Here is a 26,544-nt window from a genome sequence, read left to right as displayed (position 1 = left end):
CCAGCAGAGCCCCATCCCCAGACCACTGCTCCAGCGGAGCCCCATCCCCAGACCACTGCTCCAGCGGAGCCCCATCCCCAGACCACTGCTCCAGCGGAGCCCCATCCCCAGACCACTGCTCCAGCGGAGCCCCATCCCCAGACCACTGCTCCAGCAGAGCCCCATCCCCAGACCACTGCTCCAGCGGAGCCCCATCCCCAGACCACTGCTCCAGCAGAGCCCCATCCCCAGACCACTGCTCCAGCAGAGCCCCATCCCCAGACCACTGCTCCAGCAGAGCCCCATCCCCAGACCACTGCTCCAGCAGAGCCCCATCCCCAGACCACTGCTCCAGCAGAGCCCCATCCCCAGACCACTGCTCCAGCAGAGCCCCATCCCCAGACCACTGCTCCAGCCAGCCAGCTCGGTTCATTTATACAATTTGTCATGTTAACATGATCCATTCTCAAAGGATATTACATTGGGCTGAGAGATATAGATCACGACATGGCCAAATACATTTCTCTACACTTCAATCAACAGAGTGCCACAATCCACAGGGAGACATGGGGCATTAGTATAGAAGAGTAGCTCTTAATGGCAGCAGGACAAGGTGAGATGGAAAAGCCTGTAAATGGCAGCTCTAATGGGGCTCGCAGGGCAGGTGATTGGATTACTCAGTGGGGATGGTGTGAAATCATCTCCAACGCACACACATTTTTATCACTCATGCATATATAGGCACACACACACGCACACACACACACACGTGCTCACACACGCACACACAAGCACCCACCCACGCACGCATGCAAGCTCTCAAGCACACACACACACACACACACACACACACACACACACACACACACACACACGGATGGATGTAATGGATTATTGAACATTTTATCTATGTAATTACATTGCAAGATTAATATTTTCATACATGGAAATACATGGCCACGTTTAATTGACATTATACAAGTTGTGGGTCCAACAAAAATGAATCTAATTTTAATTTCATTTGATGTCTCTGATATGGAATCATGTCATAGAAAGATTAGGGTTATAGTGATTGAAGTCTGTCAGAGAAAAGAAATAAGAGAAGAGGGGGATTAAATGGAGGGGAGGAGAGAGGAGAGGGGGGAAGAAGAGGGGAGATGAGCAGAGAAAGAAATGTAAGGAGGAGGAGGTTGTGAACAGAGCAGATGAGAGAAGAGGACGATTGATGGGAAGAGGAGAGGAGAGAGGAGATGTAGGAGAAGAGAGAGGGAAGAAATGGAGGAGAGCGGGGGACATTAAAGGGAGGAGAGAGACATTGAAGGGAGGAGAGGTTAAAGAAAGAGAGGAAAGGACAGAAGAGAAGAGAAGAGAAGAGAAGAGAGGAGAGGAGAGGAGAGGAGAGGAGAGGAGAGGAGAGGAGAGGAGAGGAGAGGAGAGGAGAGGAGAGGAGAGGAGAGGAGAGGAGAGGATATAAAGGAGTGTTTTCCCTTGCCCTTCCCTACCTCTCTCTGACTGCGTTTGGGGGTAGGAGGGGGGGTGGGAGAGAGGAGAGATGGGGGGGTAGTGTAGTGTAGCGGGGCCGTTAGGAGACGCTGGGCATGATTCACCTTGACGGAACCTTGGTCTCCTGTCATTCAACATTAGCCCTGAAAAATACTCTAAATCCGGGCGCTGGGATCCTCGCCACCCCCTCTATGCAGAATGTATATTATCCCTCGCAGAGGCCCTGCTCCCTGTGCTAGACATGCTAGTATCCATGTTAGCATGACACTTATCACAGGTATTAGGCATGTTATTAGACACATTATGTACTGTAGTCCTTTCCTCTTTAAGCACCTACATCTATTGACATGCTGTTGTTGTTGTTGTTTGGTTCCAGTTTGTATTCAATGAACTCTATACTACTATATACTTAGGATATAGAAGGGATATTTAAAAACATACAGAAAGGCTTTGGGAGACAGACGGAATGTTCATATTTGTTTCTGTGAGGTCTCACTTCATACTGGCAGAGAGAATGGAAATTAGAGTACAATGGATGAACAGATTAGATCCAAAGACAAGAAATGAGGGAGTCTTGGGAATACAGAATAGCAGAGCCAATCACAATGGCAGAATCTGATAACAAAGAAAAGGAACGTCTTGCAAAAATCTCTCAGCTCTCAGGGAATATGAACGCAAAGAGGACGGGGGTTCCTGTGGATGAAATTAAATGTGTGTTATTGTGCCTCTCGCTCTGATCGCGTTCTGATTGAGAGAGTGTGTGTGTGTGTGTGTGTGTGTGTGTGTGTGTGTGTGTGTGTGTATCCATGCCTACGTGTGAGCGTGCATGTATGCATGTGTGTGTGAGTGAGTCAGTGGGGGCTGCATTCATGGCAATGGGAGAGCACACCTCACCCACAGCCTCTGGTGAAACAAACAAACAAACAAACACACACACACACACACACACACACACACACACACACACACACACACACACACACAGCTATTTATCACTGTCGCCTAGCTCACCTCTATATCGTGCTCTCGAGAGCCACCTTTTCATCAGTCATGGTGGGCAGCTCACTCAGTCTCTACCATGGCAATAAAGTTAGACAACTTCACAAAATCCAATGAATTCTTTTTTGAAGCACAGAACATTCTTTAAATCATCATTTCTGTAACCTGGTTTTGGTGAAGGTATATTTCTTTTCAACTAAAATAAATTGTGTGTGTGAGTGTGTGAGTGTGTGCGTGTGTGCATGCGTGTATGTATGAGAGAGAGATAGAGAGAGTGAGATAGAGAGAGTCCTTATATTTCAGCTCTCTCAAAACCAGCATTCTGCCTGGTTTTAAAAACACCATTGTTCCCCACAGAGTCCATAGAGAGACATGGATGATTCCCAATGAACACGATATTTACATTGTTTTAATGAACCCACAATGCAATAAACTGAAGAGAAGATGAAGAAGTACATGATGTTTACATTGCAAGATGAATTCAAGCAATACATAATAATAACTAATCAAATGTTATTGCCGGACTGAGAGACAACGGCGTGTTGGTATTGTACATACAGTACATACAGCACTAAAAAAACATTTGGAGTAGACTGGTATCACTGAACATATCTTATACTGTATTAAATCAACTAGCAAGAAATGTTGATATAACCGATATCAAAATTATGTTCTTATAACCTAACACCAACACTTCAGCCCCCATAGTGAACCTATTGCTTAAATGCAGATAAAGATCGCCAGAGTAAATGTATGCTTGGCTACAGCCTCCAACACGAGACACATGGGGGCCTTTTCCCACACACCTCAGGCACCTTTAACAGAAAACCACACATTACCATAAACACACACAACCATGACATATATACCTCAAACCAAAATATTAATATATACGGATATCCTGGTCACAGCTCCAGGACTTTTGCTCCTCCCAAGTGTGTGTGTGTGTGTGTGTGTGTGTGTGTGTGTGTGTGTGTGTGTGTGTGTGTGTGTGTGTGTGTGTGTGTGCGTGTGTGTGTGTGCGTGTGTGTGTGTGCGTGTGTGTGTGAGTGTGTGTGTGCGTGTGTGTGTGTGTGGGTGTGTTGAAACTGGGGGGAGGGGAATAGTGAGCAGAGCAGAAGACACATTTCCCTGTTTGTAACAGATGGACAAATAAAACACTACTACCTCTGGCACTAGTCTTCAGACCCGCACCCTTCCACTTCCAAGGTAAAGACAGGGCAATGAATCCTGGGATCAAATCCACCCACACACACACACACACACACACACACACACACACACACACACACACACCTCTCTCTCTCTCCCTCTCTCCCAGTGAGATTAGAGAGCCGGTCATGGCTGAGTGAGAGGCGCCTCATTCAGGATGCAGGCCGAGGCTCCACACACACCCTGGGGCCACGGTGTCTCTCCGATGACACGCCAGAGAGAGAACACTTAATGTGCCGTACAAAGGCTAATAGGTAATTAATATGCACCAAACAGCGGCGTGCCAGGCAATTAAAGAACCAGCGGTGGCCACTGCTTAATGTGCATCCCTTTTAATTGGAAAACATTTTCAGCACAAAACATATTGATTAATATTACTTTGTTGTTTGTTGTTGGGGGATAAAAAAAGAGAGGGCTTCAAAACAGCTTTGATGTGAAGGATGTTCGATACTGTACAGTAGCTGAGAGCTGAATACTGTGATATGAAATAAAGAGGAGAAAATCCACAACTGAAGCTTGGTGAGACTAGAGGATTCATATTAACAGGACACAGCCTGAAAATCAATGAGTGAGTAGTTACTGCAGGAAAATGCCTATGGAGAATATAAATATAATATTCGAATATGAGGATTCATATTAACAGGACATAGCCTGAAAATCAATGAGTGAGTAGTTACTGCAGGAAAATGCCTATGGAGAATATAAATATAATATTCGAAAGAGTTAAGTTATATTTTGACTTGAAGCAAGAATTAGGGAGACAAGAGACTCCTCATAGGATACAATTTCAAAATAATTGACAAACACAAACTCAAGTGCACTCCAATGCCGTTACTGTGACAAGCCAGAGAGCCAAAGAAAATGATAAATATCCTCTTCCTTTGTTTAACTTCCAGTGAGCTATTTTCCAGAAGAAAATAAATGCACACAAACGATAATATACAAACATCTCAATGGCTACTTCCTGTTTAGTTCCTTGAGTTGCTCAATTGTTCCAGACAGTTAGTCATTGTCACCCAGCCTTTTTCCTGCATGCTAGGGAGAAGTATTGGTTGTAAAACCTGCTTCTATTCACTCAACCTGTGTATGCTCCATTAATATATATGTACAGCTTACTCTCTCTCTGCCAAATAACATGTGTGGGACCATTAACTCATTCCATTAGGTTCTCCATACAAATCTAGCTCCCTTTTTAACAAGCAGAATAGATTGAAGGTCTGATAGATTCCTGTCACCTCTTGCTTTACTCTCCCCTGCAACAGCAGAGCTAGTGTAAATCATTTCTGTGATTATGAATTCTCTAAGCTAGATAATGTCCTGAAACATAAGTCAGTGAAATTGACTCGTTAACTAGCCCCTACACCCGTACTCACCACTGAAGCACCAGACTAGACTGGGAGGAACATTTGCTTTCATGGAAAGTGGCCCTGCCTCTTAAATGAAAAGCAAACTATCAATATTTCACCACCAGCGGGATGGGTTAAAAAGGGAAAGCACTTATTTGAGTCACAGTTTACCCATCCCCAACATCCCCAGCTCTGTAAAGCCTTCAGGAAGCACTTAAGTTGTCATGACAGCACGGCCATGTTGAAATGGTGGCAAGCACAGTTCATTTGTAATGCTAGGAGGGAACTGGGTTTGTGTATTCAACAGAGGTTGCCTCTACATGATGATGCTGTCCAACATCCATGAAGAAGACCTCTCACAGCATGGATCATTTGTGAGAAATAGGTGAAGGTCTGATGTACATTACTGCATTCTTAATAAGGTTAACCATAGTTTGTGGTGCCTGGACATACAGTAGTAGACTAACTTCACTGAAGCACATGCATGGTTGTGTCCAAACAGTATTTCCTCTAATCCTTGTATTCCTCTCTCCTTGCTTCCTTCTCAAAAAGCATTGGATGAGAGTATCTAAGGGGCGGGAAATCGGATCTTCTCCTCCAATCCTGTTTCATCCAAAGTGAGGAGGCTTTGGAGGCACCTTGTCTTGATGAAGCATCTGCTAGACATATTCCCCGTAGGTCCAATGTCTCAACACAGTTAGAGTCCTACCACAGCCTAGAGCACATAGTCCTTCCATAGCCACCCACAGTCTCACCACAGTCTAGAGCATAATCCCCGCACAGCTAGTCCATTCAGTTTGACTGGGAGCATGTCCTCATGATGCCATCACTCTTTGTACTATCCTAAACATTTCAGTAAGATGGCTCCCCAGCTAGTTTAGACGGGAACCATTCCCTCCACAAATGAACTGGCTCATCAGGAGGGATGGCGAAACAGGTCTCTACAATCAGAAGTGACTCCTGGCACCACAAGGGGGGATGTTCTACTAGGAATGCTTGCACTGTGTTCAGCAGGTGTGCAGTAACATTGATTAAAACAGGATACACCAGGTGTCTCTCCACTGTGTGTGTTTATGACATTGAATGTTTGGAGCTCAACATTACGATACCACAGAATAGAATAGACACTAAAACAGCCATCCCCCATGCCTGATATCCCACAATTCTCGAGGCGGGAGGCTTTCTGACATCTCTGTCCCCGCGCCCCATTTCCACAGCAGCTCAATCTTCCGCTGGCGAGCGAACAGGGTGACCAGATCGAGTTTGACATTTCCTGCGGTAACGGCTGACAGGCGGGAAAATAGAAGGGGATCATGGGACGCCGTGGCGCGCCCGGAAAGTGTTTGCCCAGGTCTCCTGACGGAATTCCACAGAGGCTCATGTGGCATTCCGGCATTCCATCCATTTAATTCACAGCAGTGTGCTTCTCCCTCTCCTGCTGCCATGCAGCCCTAACAGAGCTGCAGGCCAATGCCAATTAGGCCGACCAAGACAAGCCCTGTCTGTCTGTATACATCACTTGTATCACTTGGAGGGGATTATCTGCATGCAACACATATATAGATCTGCATAGAGCTGCAGCACTGTACTGGAAGACTATACAAGGCACAATTGTCAATCTGCATTTAACAAAACTCTATCATCTGCATAAAATACAATTGTAGGACTTGACTGACTACATAGTTCTGACTACATGTTCCTCTAACAGAAAATAGGTTAACTATCGACTGAGACAAGCTGTAAGAAAAGCTAGATAAGTTAGCTGACAACGACAAAGATGTAACATTCATAAACATCGTTAAACCTTGTTAAAGATATTACAGTTGTGATTCTTATGCCTGAGACACACTCTATCTAATCCTCAACTCAATCGTCTGCATATATTGAAACGTTTTAACTGACCACATATAACTACATTGTCAGAGTACATTTAGCACCACCATCTGAATCCAGTGTGGTTATCAATCCACAGACAGCTCAGTCCTATCTTTCTGTATACAGCCACGGGAGCCATGTCTACCTGTGTACAACACAAGCCCTCAGTCTTGTCTACAGTATCTCCATATAGTGAAAGGGCAAATTAACTTATCACTCCATTTTATGGGGGGTGGGGTTTGCTAGGTATGAGAAGACTCTGTAACGTTGGATACGTACATGGCTATTTGATTACGCTATTGTGTAAATGGCAGCAGATAAGGAAAGGTAAATGATTTCCATAGACATTTACAATCCGCGTCCAAGTAAAGGTCCCTGTGGGAGAAGGCTTAGAGAAAGAGCTGACCAAGAGGAGCTCTGCCCCAGATCCATAAAGGGCACATACCATGCTCGGCCAGAGCCGATTCACTTCCAATACAGAGCACACCAACACAAACATCAGCCTCAGACACAGACGCATATTCAAACACAAGCCTACAAGGCCATACTGGGAAAAGAGTGACAACGATTTCATGAGGACACAACACATCATCTCCTGAGGGGGGGGGGGGGGGGGGGGGGGGGTTACTAGCAGCCCCCCTGCCATGTAACAGCATAGAAGACCTAAAGCGGCTGTCAGTTCATCTGCTTCATTAGCATAGGAGAATGTAAAATACTATTACAGTAGCTGCACTAATTGCTATGAATACACATGCTGTATGTGGGTCATTCCATAAAGGGTGCCAGGGAGGATTTCTTGTTGTGGACATCTTTGCAGTCGTCTTAACGTCGGTGTTAATGACAAGACACATTATGGGGTATAATTACATCAAGGCATCCAGTAAGGGGGGAACATAACAACATTCAAGAAAATGTATGAATTAATTTAGAAACCTATGCTTGATGTTGCTTATGCTTGGTGTCACAGATTTACAGATTTGGCCAATATCGTGTGACATAAAATGATACATCTCTTTCTGTAGATGTATGGCACTATTATGCATATTTATAATGGATATTCAGTGTTAATGTAACGTCTCGTCCTGTTTGTTAGTTTGTTTGTCTTTGTTTCATGTTATTCATTTATTGTTTCCTGTTTATTTTTGTGTCCCTCACCTTGTCTCTCGTTCCAGACACTTCACTACCTGCCCTTGTGTGTTTCCCGCCTGTGTGATCGTCAACCCCGCCCTGATTGGATTCACCTGTTCCTCATCATGCCCTGTGTATTTAGGCTGTGTGTTTCCCCTGTCTCTGTGCCAGTTCATCTTTGTCCCTTGTGTCAAGCCTACCAGCAATTATTCCTAGTATTTTTGTATTCCCGTTTTTTTTTATCTGCGCCTGTTTTTCTGACATTCCCTGTTGCCATCTCTCTGACGGATTGTATGCCCACTATTCTGATTGATTATCTGTGTCCTGAACCCTGCCTTGCCTACCCCTTACTGGATTATCTGTTTTACCTATTGACTGCCTACCCGTGTATCAAACCTTTTCTGGAAGTAAAGACTATTCTTTTGGATTTTAAGTTTTGGTCTCTGAGTCGTGAATTTGAGTCCTCTGCCCGCGTACTATATTCGTTACAGTAAAACAATTAAAAAACACCTTAGTCTTGAACCCTGTAACAATCCTGGACCATGCTCTTTGATGTATTGTTATGTGTCATCTTGAAATTAAATTGTAACTGCATAACATTGTGTGTCTCCTTATGTTACACAATGAAAACAGTTGTCATGAGCACACAAACAGAAATAACTCATGAGTGTTCAGAATGTAATGCTTCGAAGTGATGTAGTTACTGTTACTTGAAATACACATCGGAAATTGTGGTTGTCAATAATGTTATACGTAAGCAATTACAGTTAATGTTAGTAAGATGTACATTTGGTGTCCAGCCGTTTTGTTATGCACTGACATTTTTACCAGGCATCACTTCATTCAGGTAAGGGTTTTATGAATGAAATCTCAACAAAGCAGACTTGTGTGATAACCCACACAACGCCATGATAGTGAAAGTGAGGGAAATATTAGTGTTGGCGAAGATTCATGTAATGTTTTTGGTGTCTGCACTGTTCAATATTCTATGTGAGGTACGGTGATATTATCAACAACTGTTTCTGTTTGATTCAGTTTAGTAACATTAAATCCTCAAGTTCACGAGTGAATGTTTTCTTAAAGGGGCCATTTTCACCCAATGCCGTTTTATCTCAAAAGAACCAAGACGTGCTGTAATGGTTGAGCAACACACAAAACACATCCTACCCATTGAAAACAATGGGGAAAAGGCACTCACACAAATAGCATGGTCCTATTTTGCCTGTCTTCACATTTATTAAGTGTAACTACATGAACATTTTGTGATCAAACCATTTTGAAATGTTTACTCTGATGTCACCCTTGTGATGTGGCCCCTTTATTTATGTAATACATCTAGAGCAGCTAACTGTACAATACCTCCTGCTGGGATCTCAGTAGAGAACTGACCACATGTTCACACTGGGTTCAGAATTCAAGAACCTTGCCAGTTGTGAGTTACACAAAGGGGGCTGGTGTGTGTGTGTGTGTGTGTGTGTGTGTGTGTGTGTGTGTGTGTGTGTGTGTGTGTGTGTATGTGTGTGTATGTGTGTCTATGCAGGCCAGGGTGATGGAGAGGAATGTTTCCCTGCTAGGACACACCGTCCTCCAGCACCACTGAAGCGTTTATCCTCTTCTCCAGCTAGCATTAAATCCACAGGGGGCTGGTCCAAGGGATGGGATGCTGGCCCAATGCATTCCGGGAAGGCTAGCTACTGGATTGAAACATTCTGGATGGCCTTGATGATGTCATAGCCACCTGGGTGGAGACAATTCTGCAGTAGTTGGTCTTCTTTGATTAGGAAGTGGCGGTGTTGGTGGGGTAGAGTTGGAAATTGCTGGTCTCCTGAGGTAAGCGATGTGGGGTGGACTTAGGTGGTGTAGTTGGAGGCTGTTGGTCTCTGCGGTGGATGTGGGGGTGGGGGTGGGGGTGGAGGTGGTGATGTAGTTGGAAGTAGTTTCTCTCCTATCTTTAGGGATATAGATGGGGGATGTACAGTTGTTGAGAGCTGTTGTGTTTTTAAGAAGTGGTTTGGGGTCGGAGTAGCTGGCTGCTCCTGGTCCCGAGAGTGTCTCATGGAAAAAATGATTTTGCCCTGAAGGGACCATGACAGGCCACTGGGACCCGTGTGAGCATGCTCTGTGGTGGAGTGTGGTCAATTACAGAGGTCTGTCATCTCATGCTGAAATGAGCAGCCAATGACATTCATCCATCAGGGCACTATAGAAACTATGTGGTAGTTAGACTGCTGATATGGCTAACGATAAATATACAGTAGGCTTTGATTTCACTACAACGGAAACTGAAGAGTAAGACCACTGATCTTGAAGTGACATTAACTATGAACTTCTACACAATGGAATAATAGAAAGGTCATCTCAGTTTTCAAAGAAGTACATACACAAGTACAACATAAGGTTGTCATTAGTATATCTATGAGGCTTGTATGCACAAAGTCATAATATGTTGGGCCATAACAGTGGACTGATGAGAAACATACTCGACAATGATTTTTGACTAAAGCACTCTTTTGAGATGCGTTACCCTATAAAACAATAAATGTACATGACACGGTGCCAATCTATGTATGAAAACCTGCCTTATTTTACCATAACCCTCCCCCACCTCATGATGACGAGAAATGAAACAAACGTAATGTCTCTCTCTCAAAGTCAAAAGACTGAGGAGAGAGGTCCTTGGTTACCATGGAAACGGGGGTAAAGCTCTGTTTGCTGTCTGCAACCAAACACAGGCATGGGAAAACAGAAAGTTTGGCTGCACATCTGAGAACGCTCTCTGAAACCAGCAAACAACAGTGTAAGGGCAGCTCACAGGGGAATCCTCCATAAAAACATGGGCACAGAAACAACATGCACGTGCACATGCGCACGCACACACAACACACACGCACACACACACACACACACACACACACACACACACACACACACACACACACAAACATACAGCAGGAAATGACCGTGAATGCTATTGGGTACAAAAAAATGCTATTGTTCAAAAAGATGGGGGGGGGATCATGACAATCCTGATCCAGAGGCTTCATTCGAAAATAGCTAACATACGCACACTAAATTGGAATTTGAAAGTTAATTCACACAGAAGTGGTGTGTCTAAAATGGAGTTCTTTATATTCAAACACAGACTTTCGGTTTTGATTATTGAAGTTCTCTGAAAACACTTTATTTGAGCTATTCCATCACATGAGGGGTCATAGAGTATCAGAGGGTTGCTCTCTGAGTCATGTCACCCGCCGTCAGCCTGCTCCTCTGTCTACACTGAACGTATTCACCATCACATTATCAAACCGTCACCCAGCAGCAGCTGCTACTCACTCGCTAACTCACTCCCTTCATTCCTATCCTTTCCTCTGAGCAAAGCGATTGGTAACAGCTAGCTGGAGTGGCAGAAAAGGCCCCCAAGGGTGCAAGTAACTAATCACTCGGGTTAGCTAACAGGTTTAACAAGAGATGTCACCGCCACCACACGAGCTATAACAAAACATGAAAGCAGCATACATGAAGTTGTTTCATACCTGTGTATCATAACTGTAATGACTCTAGGAACAACACATACATTTATCAACATGTTCTTACATCGTATAATCCAATTACAATATAATTAACAAAGTCATTAATAAAGTATTATGTAGAGGCATGTTGTGACTAGTAATGCTATTACTACCCTTTTTTTAAGTGAAGCTAAATACACGTCCTTATGAAAGCATGGGCATGTTTCCAATAGCCCATTCATTCAATTCCACATGCTTACCTTGGCAAGAGCCGTTGACCTCCTCGAAGCCCGCCTGGCACAAGCATTTCCCTATGGGCACCAGCCACTCCCCCTCAGCGCTGCAATGCATCCGGGGAGGGTCTTCCGCCACTGAGTTGTTGACACAGATTCCTGACACCTCCAGGAGCTGGGAGGAGTCCGACCCAGTTATAGTATCCGGGAACCGGGCCAGGTTCTGGACGGCAAAGGGGCACTTTTTGTAAAAGACGCGCACCGACACCAGGGCGATGCAGGCGCCAAGGTCCTGGAAAGCCAAGTAGAAACCCTTCTTCGTAAGCGGGCCCACATCCCTGATCTCCGTGTTCAGTTTCATCACCCTGTCTCCGAGGTCCAACTCAGTGAAGCTTTCGTCAGCCGCGATGGTGTCGATCTTGGAGTACTGGCTCTCGCGGACGTTCCTGCCTTCCTCGTCGTTGGACTCGTAGAAGTACATGTTGAACGTCTCCTTGCAGGTGCCCACCCCGCCCGGCAGGCTGTTACAGTCCCTCAGGGTGAACTTGAGCTCAACAAAGACTCTCTGGGCTCCCTCGTTAAAGATCCAGTTGGTCTGGAGCCAGTTGTTCTGGTTATGCTCCATCACCTTGCACACCTGATACGTGTGGATCGGCGCGTAGTTCTCGTCCACTTCGCCGATCTCTTCCCACTATAGGAAAGATAAATAATAATATAATATACGCCATTTAGCCTAAGCTTTTATCCAAAGCAATTTGCAGTATAGTTAGCGCATACATTTTCAGTATTTATGGTGCCTGCAAGAATCAAAATCCCCAACCTAAGCTTTGCTAGCACCATGCTAACTAAACCACATAAGACCACCGTATCAAACAGGACCAGTTGTCAATCTTAGGTTGTTGTTACTGTATTGGAACATGACATCATTGAATTGTTATTCATGTACAGTACACAGTTACGCAATAACACACATTCTATTCAACACTATGTAGTCAAGATATGCTATACTGTACGTTATGTGCGAATGTAATTTATGAGTTAACCTAATTTACTTCATGCTTGGAGTATTGCAATAAAATCAGAGGGAGGTTGGAGATGGTATCGAAATGATTTCCAAAACACTGTGAGTTTTTGAATAGAGCGTTATGAGTTTTTTTTCCACTAAACAAAGTAATACAATTCATAGTACCCAATGCAGCATATTAAAATCATCGAGAACATAGACTTGATTACATGCATTCTGCAATAAGCCAGTATTCCAGTCACACTTTAACTTCATTTCAACCGACAAAGGTGGACCATAAAGACATTTTCAAATACAACATTAATCATTCTTTCCGGTAATCAGCCACCATTCAAAGCAAATTTACATCTCATTCCAGCAGGGGCTCATTCCAGCCAGCCACAGCTATCTGAGGAGCGGCCATTGTGGAAGGCTTTGAAACTCATTCAACCTTCAATTATGATATTTCCTAATAAACACAGGGGGCCCGTTCTCACCAGACAGATGTGAGTGGCATTAATACCTCAGGGGCTATGTGTGTGTGTGTGTCTGTGTGTGTGTGTGTGTGTGTGTGTGTGTGTGTGTGTGTGTGTGTGTGTGTGTGTGTGTGTGTGTGTGTGTGTGTGCGCGCATCTGTGTGTGCGCGTGTGTGTTCATGGTGTCACGATTATCAGCATCTCTCTATAGTTTGAAACCACCAGCCGATGGATGACGCCTGCCTTTCATGACTCCATAATGTGGCAGGGAAGAGCGAGTCTACAGTATGATCTGGTGAAATTGTATAATGTCCCATACATAATCAGCTGTAATGGTAGTCTGTGATCTGTTGAAGTTGTGTTCTATGAACTTGTGTAAGGGGTATAATATGCCCATGATCTAGGGTAAAGACATATTAAATTACTATTGCTAAAATGGTGTGATGAATTGTGTCCTGTGATCTGTTCGAATGGCTTGAATGTGTTATTAGTGATCCAATTAGTTAGTAATTTTTTCAAGCATTTTTTTTGAAAAGGTTATTTGCAATTTTAGAATATTGTAATATAAGGCACAATCCTGGGGTGAGGGAAACAAGATTGAAATATAGTTATAGAACAATTTAATAAAATTGAAATCATTACATTAAAGATATCTATGATAAATTAACCTATCATTTCTGTTTCTATAATTTGTAAGTATTGTATATGTCAAAATTCAATAGGTAATACCTAAGGAATATTCATTTGCAGTGTGAATTAGTGAAAAGAGGCAGAATGATATAAAAAATTGTACATTGCCAATATTTACTATTCTGATATTAGCGATTAGTTCAGCAGATGCTGACTGTTCAGCACAGATGGAGTTGAACCAGAATGATTTCCTCTGTTAGCTTGCCCCCCCCCCACCCCCACACACACACACACTGTTATTAATCAAGGCCCCATGCCCTTTCCTCTTGATTGGCATGAGTTGATTGGATTCGGTGTGTGCTGTTCCTTGTTAGTCCTCATCTGTTGTGTTGTTGACATCAAAGTGAAGAACACCTTAATTTTCTAAACTGACATGTCACTTTGCCTTCAAGCTGGTATTGTTAATCATCCATTACATTGAGGGGTCTTGAGCCAGTTAGAATATCAATGAATTATGACAAAAATTAAGAAAGCTACGATGATGCCATGCCAAAAACATTGACACAATGAAATCCAAAGCAAACAGAAATGTATTTAGAAATATTAGACAGACAGAATGGGTTTCCATGTAAATGAATACCCACCATGTAATTAGTAGGGTTGTGAATGTGTTTGTGTGTGTGTGTGTGTGTGTGTGTGTGTGTGTGTGTGCGTGCGTGTGTGCCTGCATGCCTACATGCCTGTGTGCCTGTGTGTGTATGTGTGCGTGCGTGTGTGTGTGTGCGCATGTGCGTACGTGCGTGTGTGTCTGTGCGTGTGTGTGTGTGTGCGTGTAATGGCAGCGCTGAGTCTCAGGTCTGGCTGAACTCCTGACACAGAGCCAGTCCACCAAGCAGAGAGACAAATCCTCTTAGTGTTGATAAATCACAGGGGAAGTAACAGGTTGGGCCAGGCTTTAAGACAGCTTAGGCCTAACAAGTGCTCTGACACTGAGCTTTAGCAACCAGCTCTTAAAAAGGACGATATTACAACAGGTTTACATAGACTTTTAACTGTTTATTATTGTTTAAAAACGCTAATCTAGTCAAATATAATTTTTTTATTTTACTGTGTCTATCCTCAGAGGAATACGCCGCCTGCGCCCCATTTTGGCCAACTGCAGAATAGAATAGAATAGAATAGAATAGAATAGAATAGAATAGAATAGAATAGAATAGAATAGAATAGAATAGATATGTTGAGAGGTTATGATGATAATAGAATAGGAAAGCCAGGCCGAATTTTTTTTCAGGCCATTCACCTTGTCAAAACAACCAGCAGGAGGCATCGTTGAGCATGATGGGTATGTTTACAGTATGTTATAGCGTGTTTACAAACATTGCCGTCTGATTAATTATGTGAAGAGTAGCTTACGAGCTGTTGTTTCAATTTGGATATAATGTTTCTCAGTTGATTCTGCGCTCACAAAGCAAAGAGCGCAGTTTGTGTCATTAATTTTCTGCTCTGGCCCTGAACGTATTTCACCCGACTGAAATGAGAGCTTTCATGAATCAATCAAAAATGTTTACATCCCATGTGCAATGACGAGAATAAACAGCTCTGATCATGAGAGTGTTGCATATATTTGTCAGTATGTCAATCTGATTTGATCACCCTCACATTTTGGCTATTTATCGAGGGACGTACTGTGGGAAGTATATTTCGCAAGGTGGTGCTACCTAAAAAAGGCCAACTTCATTCTGTAACCATTCTGTTACATTATTATAGCCGACTCGAGCTTATTCATGTTAGACTGCTCTAAAACATTTCCCCCTGATTTTCTGCGCTGAGAGAATGTGTGATCTGCAATTCATGAGCTGCTATAATAAACTTGATTTTGCCTACATCTACAGTACATGTACATCTGATAGGGCAAACCTTTCTCTTTTCAAACATCCTCCACAACTCTTCTCACCGCCTTGTGGGGGCTTTCGGCAGCACTTCACGTGCGTACAGTACGGTGGCGTGCAGTGGCGGTGTGCAGGGATTAAACCCTGCCAACTGTAACCTTCTTCTACCTGAGATCTACCTCTTCCCTGAATATGTCACTTTCTATCCATCCCCCTCCCTCTCCCTATATGTCCTCTCACTCCCCCCTCAATTCCAACTGCAGTTTTTCTATTTTATGGCCTACTTGAACCCTGTAATTCCCCCTCCAAACTATCATTCAGTCTGTGCAATCATGCACTAAACAAAAAACAAACGCACGCACGCACGCACGCACGCACGCACACACGCACGCACGCACGCACGCACACACGCACGCACACGCACGTATGTGCCAAGGCATCCCCCAGCCCCTCATTACATTGAGTGTCCCTGCTAGAAGTATGAGTGAGGGTCTTATTAGTACTGCAAAGCCTCCCAGCACACCTCACTGCCTCTCAACAGTTAACATATCATTACCTCCCGTTTACCAATGGCCATCATAAAACCAAACCCTCCCCCCTCCAACTCAGCCCTGTCATCCAGGCTCAGCTAGGCACTGTTCTTTACTGGCCATGGGGGATCATAAGGGGAAGAAAGAACACTGACTTGACTTCCTGGTGTGACTGTTCAAAGAAGAGAAATCCTCTTATCTATCTCTATTCCTGCCTTTTCGAGGACCATTTTCCGGGGGAAGTTGAAGGCTGATGGAGACAGTTGGAGACAGAGGAGAGGTGTTCTAGGGGTCAGGTGTACCTTGCAGACCTGGGTTGAAATAGTATTTGAAAGCTTTTGTATTGAGTGTTTGCTTGAGCCTGCCTGGAGTGCCAGATGGGCAGGATTGGCACTTTTGGGACTATTCCATTGGTTCCATTGCTCCAGTCACACTCAATCAAGCACAGAAAAGTAATTGAAATGATTTCAAATAATATCTGAATACAGGTATGTTACCTTGGTCTTTCTCCAAGGTTCAGATACAGCTCTGCGTTGGAGGACTTTAAATGGTCTGGGACTGGGTGAGTTTCCCAACAAGCTTTGTAGCACTGTTACCATTGTTTGCCCATAGCCTACAATTGAGTTAAAGGGATAGTTTACTCAAAATAGTTTACAACCATGTACCTTGTTTGTGGTCGATTCAACATTTATATTTTTTGTCAATTTAGTTCCATTATTTAGATATGTCACTTCCATATTTCAAGAGCCTTTTCAAGAGCCTTTTGATTTAAAAAAAATGGCTCAATTCCTCATAAATTGAGGAGGAGCTTGAAGGGAACCTTCTGGAACACGATCCTAAAAAGAACTACAAAGGAGGGTTTCTTTACATCTTATTTGGCAAGGCAGTGTGTTTGCCGTGTGTGTGTGTGTGTGTGTGTGTGTGTGTGTGTGTGTGTGTGTGTGTGTGTGTGTGTGTGTGTGTGGTGCGAAAGTGTGTGAAGCTGAAGGAAATAAGCAGTCTGCCATTAGTCTGGACATCTGTTCCAAACTCCCATCGACCTCATTACAGGATGACATTACTGCACAGTCAAGGGAAGGGACGTGTGTAGCACTGACACACAAATCTATTCATTTATGACAAATATATTCATTTATGAGTGACAAATGTAGTTCCAAATACACATTTGCCTCCAGTAGTCTAGTCGATGATATGTCTCAATTATAGCCAAATATTTTTTTTTACCAAGAGATCAGCCTATTCTACGTGACTCAATCCATTATTTTTCTCAATTGCAGGAGCATTATCAACACTTTAAAACACAGAATAGAATTGAATAGCCTACTTGTAGAGTCTGATAACTAATTATGCATTACATTTTATATACATGTCAATGTCCAAAGACCACAAAATGGTTAGTATACTGTATACTATCCGTATTGACACAGGGAATAACCTTGCTAATAACTGTTATAACCCTTATTATTATCCATTATAGGCATGATGTAATTCGATGTGAAACCCAGATGTGTTTCGCAGGTGCGTCAGATGACATAATGTTGGTTACATCCCCCGTGTGAGAAGCAACAATAACAACAATGACGACCCCGTCTTAAACAGGTGAGACACAGGAGTCTAGTGGGCTGGAGTGGGTATTGTTGAGAGGAATTGTAGCAGCCAAGGACAGGTGCTAAACACACACACACAATACATTGACGACACCCTTCCCTTCCCTTCAGGAAGCAGACTAGAGGATTGATCCCAGATAGCTACAGTAGCTCCCTATCCACTGCCAGCAGTCTGACAACAAAGACATCTTAGAACAATGTGGGGGAAGCACTGCAACAGAGAGGGAACGACTAGCTGCTAGCTACGGGCAACAGTGAGTCTCACATCACAATGTAGACTGATTCCAGTGGTACGGTGTTGTATATGAACAAGGCATCCAGCGCTAACTGTTTTCCATTGTGGTTGCCTGATTGTAGATATTGTGGCACTTTATGATAGACAAGATCAACTTCATGATGAACCCCCCCATTCTATTAAAATGCTGATTAGGAAGCTTTTGTTTTGTTCTCATTTAATTGATGTAATGCAATGACAATAATGTCTAGTAATGAAAAGCTTGGTCAAACCGAGATGTTATCGTCTTAAAACTAATTTTGAAATTATGAAGATGAATGAAGATATTATCAGGCCAATGTGCTGTTGGAATGCAAAGTGAAATTATTTGTCAATGCTGGAATGTTGCACGCTTTGCAATTCCTTTTATTCCGCAAGCAGCTGCCATATAAGTCGTTGAGTGTATAATACATTCCATGATCATGATCATTTTATTGCGTTTCTATAGCATTGCTTCTGTCAGCACTATCTCACTATCTACAGAAAATTGAATTATAATTTGCTGTGCTTAGCACTATTTGTTAAGCATGCATTTCTATGTCTTTCCAGTCCGCCTCTTCATACTGACTGGGGCTTCCATCAACATGTTCACAATGCACTGTATCATATCATAACAGTTATAGAAAATCCACTGGGGAATTCTCTATGGAATTAAAGGAGAGAGTTGCTTCCCTCTAGAGAATTCCTTTAAACAAAATAAAACGTTTCAGACATGGGTTCTGTTCCACAAATCCTCTGGGTTTTAAAACCTTGACCTGTGTCCTTACTTTACCCCTATAATATACTGTAGGGCTAGATGAGGGCTGTGTGTAGGTTTGGACAGGCTGATACGGGTTGAGGTTAGCAGGAAGGCTTCCGGGTCGGGAGTGAGACAGAAACAAAGGCAGAGGTTTTATGCAGTGACACTTACCCCATTCTTAGGGTACGCTACCCATCCTAGGTCCACTATCACAGAGCGTGAGTCCAGTAAGTTCACTGCGAAAACACACAAAGCAAACGGTCATTAGTATTACAATATGAACAGATGAAACAAGCTGCGCCGAAGTAACATTTCAGTAACATCTCAGCATCGATGAGACCACATATAATACCAGGAGATCCACAAAATAGCGACAGTATATGGACACTAAAACATGTACTAGTACTGAATAAACCACAGAGATAAAGATAAATGAACGAGCTCACATGAAAAAAAATAAAAAAATAACTGTATATAGAAGCTGAATTGATGTTCAAACATATCAAAGGTTAACCTCGCAAAATGGGCATAATCAAATGTTTTTAGATAATGATCAACAACAATGTGTATTTCAATGATACCCTCGTATAACGATGAAGCGTCCTCTAACTTTGTCAACAAAATGCCATAATTCTCTCAGTAGAGCGGTCTGTCTGTGTTAAGTGTACTGAATGAGGTCTTGCTTTGTTCCACTTGAATGGCAGACGTAGATGAGCCACACATTGTTCCACTTAGAATAAAATATGTCCTAAGGAAAATATCAAAAGCCTAATTAGGCCAAAAAAGTAGACAACCACAGCACTGAACTAGATCATGACAAGCAAGGTTATGTCCTTCCTGAAGTGGATAAAAGGATCTAAGGAGGCAAGCATACGTCTCAGTATACAGCAGCCCTCGCCTTTTTACACGGTCGAATAAAGTGGACATCATTTTTGTATAAAATCAAAAGAGTTCTTGGGGATTTATTTTCACGGACGACTCTTTCTCCAACCTTACTGCTCTTAACCGACACTAACAAGTCCCCACAACGTTGTAATCATCTCAAATGAGATGCGTTGTGGCAATTCTTTGATAATTATCTCACTGTGGTACCATTGTACAGAGGTCAATTATCTCTAAACAAGACAATTAGGTTGAATTCCTGCAGGGCTGGCAGGCTGTTGTTTTAGTGAGGACGCACACGCACACGCACACGCACACGCACAGACACAGACACAGACACTCACACTCACACACACAAAGGCATGCTGACGCACGCACGCGCGCACACACACACACACACACACACACACACACACACACACACACACACACACACACACACTCACACACTCATAGCTCCACAGTCTGGCTGATGCGAGTCTCCCATTCAAACTAGAATAAAACAGTAACTTGATCAGCCTGTGATCAATCATATTCGCCCTGCTGACTCTTTACAGTAAGATGGGTTATCAACACACATAGTTAGGCCTACTGCTGTCACCAAGTTACTAAATATTACAGTTCAACAATATGAATTCTGCACCAACATTTCCGTCATTTCAGTATTTGCACAATTCAAAAGTGGTGGATAGAGCTCTGACTTTTAAACTTTACATTAACAAAAGAAAACAATGACAAACTGTTCTCCTACGGGTTTAGAAAACCAGACTTTAAAAGACACATGAAACTACATTTAAAAAGAGAATGTTCTTTCAGAATAATACTGTAAGATGTAATTGAGATAGCCTACTTATTTCAAAATGTTCATGTGTGGATGTCGGGGAGGGGATAGGGTGGTCATTCTACCTATTTGATATCCATATACCAAGCGAACAGTCCATAGGTTAGAGTTCATGACCAATATATCATGGTCCGCGACTCCGCGTATGCTGTAGTCAACCAGACACGACAACCAGAAAGGTGTCGGGCTTCCCCGTCGACTTTCCTAGCATATTCCAAATATTGATTGATGAAGTACCAGGCGTAATTTTGATTATAAACATGTAGCCTAGAATTGCATCTCGCTGTGTGCGTGACGGATGAAAGCATGGTGACAATTACTGAACTTTTATGACACATCCTCAGTTTGTGTAGTCTGATAAAACAGTATGCATAACTACAATATATGTATATATCTACTGAGATTACTAATATTTGACACACTGTCATGAAGTTGACACACTCGCATTTATCCAGACTTCAACGGACGCTTGGTTAGATCTTAGATAATGCCCGAGACTAGTTTACGCGAGTTGAAACTGGTCCCCTTTACCCATGGACAATTTTACATGATCAAATCTGAGTTAAATGTGGCAGAATGATTTATTTTGGTTACACAAATGTAGAACAATTTTAACGCGCTATTGACTGTCTGCCATGTGAATATCACGCTATAGCAAAACCTATGGCCAAGCCATTGGCATCTCTGTCAATGGCAGGCATCAGGGATGTTCAAAGGTTCAAACTGTGTGCGTATTTGTCAAGGTGAGCAAAACGTTATCAAATGTAATAAAAATACCACCTTACCTTGATTACTGGGAATACACAGTGCCCTGAGTACTGCAAAGCTAAAAAAGCACGTCCACACTTTCGTGGAAAGCGGTCCACCACAACTCCACGGCGATATCATTTTTCATCAAAATGCTTGACAAAAACGAGGGCGAGAGGAATGTACTGGTAATTCACTTCAGTACCGAGAAGCTCCCAAAAGTGAATCGCGGAGACATCTGTGTCGTTATTGCCAGCAATTGAGGACAAAAGCGCATTTACGCGGTCCGTCGGCACACGGCTAGTGCGATAAGTGGAGCGCGCTGAATTTGGAGAGGCAGATCTGGCAGGCGACGCCAACCTGGAGCACGCGGGGGCGGAGTGAACCACAGAGAGACTCCAATGAGCAAGCATAGACTTTGTCCACACAAACAGGGACCCCGACTCTCCATCAAATGACTGTGTATGATGTATGATGAATGAATGACCTCAAACAAACCATTGCGCACACTATTTTAAAGAGAGACGGGACAAAAAATGTGTCTAGAAATATAACATGTTGGGGACTGGTATGCCATTAAATGTCGGTGACCTTCAGACAAAACCTGACATTTGTCATGTGGATGATATCACATTGATATCAGATTATTGTTTTGACAAAGTGTCCTCAAGGTATTCCATGGAGGCTTCAGATACAGATACAGATATTGAACTCAATTCAACTGCTTGCCATTATGGAAATCAGATGTGTCCTATGAATTACATACTGTACATCCATCTGACATCAGTGATATATAGACTTTTGCTTTGTGACATGGTGCATTATAATGCTGGAAGTAGCCATTGGAAGATGGGTAAATTGTGGCCATGAAGGGATGCACAAGGGATGCACTCAAATAGACTGTGGCATTCAAGCGATGATTCATTGGTATTAACAAGACCAAAGTGTGCCAAGAAAACATTCCCCACACCATTACACCACCTCCACCATGAGAATGTGTACAGGTGTTCCTATATATATAGGTGGAGGTGGTGTAATGGTGTGGAGAATGTTTTCTTGGCACACTTTGGTCTTGTTAATACCAATGAATCATCGCTTGAATGCCACAGTCTATTTGAGTGCATCCCTTGTGCATCCCTTCATGGCCACAATTTACCCATCTTCCAATGGCTACTTCCAGCATTATAATGCACCATGTCACAAAGCAAAAGTCGTCTCAAACTGGTTTCATGAACATGATAATGAGTTCAGTGTTCTTCAGTGGCCTTCCCAGTCACCGGATCTGAATCCAATAGAACACCTTTGGGATGTGGTAAAACGGGAGATTCACAGCTTGAAAGTGCACCTGAAGGAATTGTGTGATGCAATCATGGACCAGAATCTCAAAGGAATGTTTCCAACATCTTGTGGAATCAATGCCACGAAGAATTGAGGCTGTTTTGAGAGCAAAGGGAGGCCCTACCCAGTATTAGTATTGTGTTCCTAATAAAGTGTTCGGTGAGGGTGTATATATATATAGATATAGATATAGATATAGATATAGATATAGATAGATAGATAGATAGATAGATAGATAGATAGATAGATATAGATATAGATATAGATATAGATATAGATATAGATAGATAGATAGATAGATAGATAGATAGATAGATAGATAGATAGATAGATAGATAGATAGATAGATAGATAGATAGATAGATATAGATATAGATATAGATATAGATACAGATATATATTTATGGCTTCTGATAACCTACAACTGTATCCCCCCCCCATCTTTAATCTATTTGGACTTGGTGATATTCCCATTATGTGCCCTCCTGACACCTCCCACACTCCTTTAAAGCAGCGCTCCTTCAACAGCCACTGAACCGGGAATGCACCGCCCAGCTGGATCCGTCGCCTCTCATCTAACCCAAAGAGGCTTGAGTTTGACAAGCACAGGGGCACACAGCAGTGTTTGTCCCCCTTATGTCAGATGGGTGGCAGAGGGTCAGCAAAATTAACCATGGGTGTATCCTCCCCCATTGGCTGTTTACGTGTCTATGCACGAACATGGGATCTTCTTTTCTGTCTCTGAAATATGAAGTAAACAACCTGACTCATGTACTGGCATATTCAGTTTTGAAAAAGATACTTGCCTAGGTATCTAAAGGTACATTATAGAAAGATTATCTGCTTATTGTGCACCCGAAATTTGGCCTGATTTTAAAATGAATGGATAGTACATGTATCATACATCATGAGTGCATTTCCTACTATATATCATCAACTTATTTTTTTGGGTAACTTTCAAAAATACCTACAGTACATTCCTTTAAACTCCTAGGCATTGATAAGTCTGTACTTACAGTATGTCCAATGAGATTATGTTTGCTCAATAGCACCACAGTGGACATCTAATGGCACACTGTCCCTTTAACTTAAAAGTTTTGGAGATAACGGGCCAGTTGATTGGCTTGGCTCTCTGCCCACTCTATATACAGGTTAATTACAGATCGCATGCTTATCCTGGTTTGTCCCGGGTCAGACCTGATCGTAATGGACCAGGACAGTGAGATGCTCGATAAGCACTTTGTTTGCTGCATAAAGCTATAAACTTGTGAGAGCTGGCAGCCAGTGGAGCCCTGCCAACATATGGTCCCAGCACGCACTGTGAGAGAGAGCTGTCACCATAGAACAAAGACAATGACACCTTCAAGACTGACAGTCTCTCCCACTGTGGAACTATACTGTAGCACTACAAACTAAAACAGGAAACAGGAAATGATGATATTTCATATACCTTCTCGAAAACTGTTTCTGAGTAAGCCTGTGGGATTGTATGTCAATCCACAATACATGGCATATTGTAACTATTTTTCAGTTATTGCTTCCAGATAAACAATTGTTTAAAGAAAAGACACAATTGTTCAGAATCAGAACATTACAATTGTAATGTATTTCACATTAAGGACCAACTGGTAGTAGTCCTTTTCCTGCCACCAATGTCTAGCTAAAGCTTAAATATCTATAAAGCACTGATTGGATTGTTCTGACCCCCTAGGGTTTGACCTCTTAATGAGGAGGCAGTGGAAAGAAGGGGGGGGATGGAGGTTATTACATGTGTTATGTAACTACCAAAGTGCAAATCCTTCCTAAAATGCTACAAACATCACACCATACAGTGTGAGCATGAAATAGGATGCAAACCAGTGGTACAGGTTTGTGCTTGTGCTTGTATAACTATAACTGTGGGTCAAATGTTGCAAGGGAGTTGGCCATTTTTAAAAGTTAAACACTTGGGGGCAAATGGGACACCTCGGGGGCAAGTGTGTCCCTACTGTGTGCAATACCCCTACTGTATAAGCCATTTATCCAGCCCAGGGTGTCATAGAAAGGCCTTTAATCTGAATGGAATTTAGTTTAGTAAGTTAGTTAGCTAGCCAATCTGTCGGTCAGTTATTCAGTCAGTCAGTAAGACAGCAAAATATGTTTTTATTGTGACAGAATAAAGTGACCTTCACCCTAATGTAAAACCATAATAAAGGACATTTTGCTGCACAAAATAATGGTAATGATGCACATGACAACATTGACCTTCCCTCTCCTCATTTCCATTGAACTCATATCGTACCACCAGCAAAAACAAATCTTTGAAATGAATTAGCCCATTGCACAGCTCGGCAACACAAACAGACTACAAGTGCTATGTTTACCCATTCAGGTTGGTGGATATAAAAAGCTGCAAATGGGTTTTGATTACCTTTTATTATTAATATAACAAGTCTCAACTGATGGGCCTTCCTGTGTTTGTGCTGATAAAGGTCTGTTCTGGTCATCAGCGGCCCAGCTGTCCTCCCAATCACAAATCTGCTTATGGGGAAGGGCCAGAGAGTATAGGGGCTGGGAGAGGGAGGAGGAGGAGGAAGGGGGCGGGGGGGTAAACAGAGAACAGTCTCTCTTCCTGGGGGGCCAGCCAGGGCTGTGGCCTGAGCCGAGGTAGTAAGTACAGTGGCCAACTTTGAGTAATACTCTTTTGCGTTTGCGACTTAATCCTGTGTCAAATGCAGGGAAACCACTTAATCTGAATGTTACATCTGCAATGGGGAAACGCCACAGTCCCTTTTCTGTGTATGAATGTGATAACGGATAGTGTGGGTATTCATGGGGGGATTGCAAATAGATCACATTGACAGTTGCATTACACATGGAGAAGATTGTGGGGGGGGGTGTATTATAGAGCACATGGGCATGTGGGGAATGGGGATTTAGGGGGGCTGGTGTGGTGTGGTGTGTGGTGTGGGGATAGGGGCCTCGGGCCCTGGAGATTGGGGAGAAATTGACATGGGGGTGGGGTTGGTTTAACAGCTGAAATTCCTGCGCTCCTGGTGGTTGGTCTCACCAGCCCAGATCAGAGTGGAGCAGAGTGTGTGAACAGAGTGTGTGTGTGTGTGTGTGTGTGTGTGTGTGTGTGTGTGTGTGTGTGTGTGTGTGTGTGTGTGTGTGTGTGTGTGTGTGTGTGTGTGTGTGCGTGTGCGCATGCGCGCGTGTGTGTGTGTGTGTTTGTGTGTGCGTGCATGCATATATATGTGTGTGTCTCAGGTGGAGCTCACACTGAGAATACAGACCACCTCCTGTTAGTAAATACTTTGTTCTGAGAAAAAACATTCAAGTAGTGATTATTCATTACAGACCTATGGATGAACTCTTTAAATGTATCCTCTAAGTACACCTCAATTAAACCACTTTCCAAACAACCCATTCGCTACAGTTACCAACATCAAATCCACGTTTAAATGTCTAGCAGAGCCCATGGTCCTTTTAGATGGCATTACCCGTTGGTACAGATGGGATGGAGTTCAGTACTCTCCAGGTGAACGTTGGCACAGAGCTGGTGCTTCCTGCAGCTGCCGCTTTATTGCCCGCTGAATATATTTCCTGGATGGCACCAGTCAACCCAACAGCTGGGGGATCTGCGGAAGGCAAACAGACACCTTCAGTAATAAAGTAATAGTAAACCTACTGTATAGGAATAGTGCACAGAGGGGCATGAGTGAGCAAACATGCCGTTATCTATAGGAGATGAGTGCAAATATTAGTGGAATGGAATGTGAGAAGAGTGAAACACATTGCACGCATTGCTTTTGTAAGCCAAAT

The 26,544-nt window shown here is 43.0% G+C and overlaps 1 protein-coding gene across 1 annotated transcript in view; it reads right to left on the bottom strand.

Moving 5' to 3' along the window:
- epha5 (EPH receptor A5) overlaps positions 1–21,543 on the bottom strand; it is a gene marked incomplete at both ends in the record, with an annotated part of 52,582 nt that extends 31,039 nt beyond the window's left edge. Inside the window, 3 exons of the mRNA XM_083669980.1 lie at positions 11,812–12,475; positions 19,104–19,168; positions 21,441–21,543. Coding sequence (XP_083526106.1) covers positions 11,812–12,475; positions 19,104–19,168; positions 21,441–21,543 — 832 coding nt within the window. The remainder of the gene's footprint in view (positions 1–11,811; positions 12,476–19,103; positions 19,169–21,440) is intronic.
- Positions 21,544–26,544: the final 5,001 nt, after the last annotated feature.

This window comes from Argentina silus (genome assembly GCF_951799395.1).
Source record: "Argentina silus genome assembly, chromosome: 5".
Taxonomy (NCBI): domain Eukaryota; kingdom Metazoa; phylum Chordata; class Actinopteri; order Argentiniformes; family Argentinidae; genus Argentina; species Argentina silus.
Note: the sequence above shows the minus strand (reverse complement) of the source record. Positions and strands in the feature narration are given on the sequence as shown.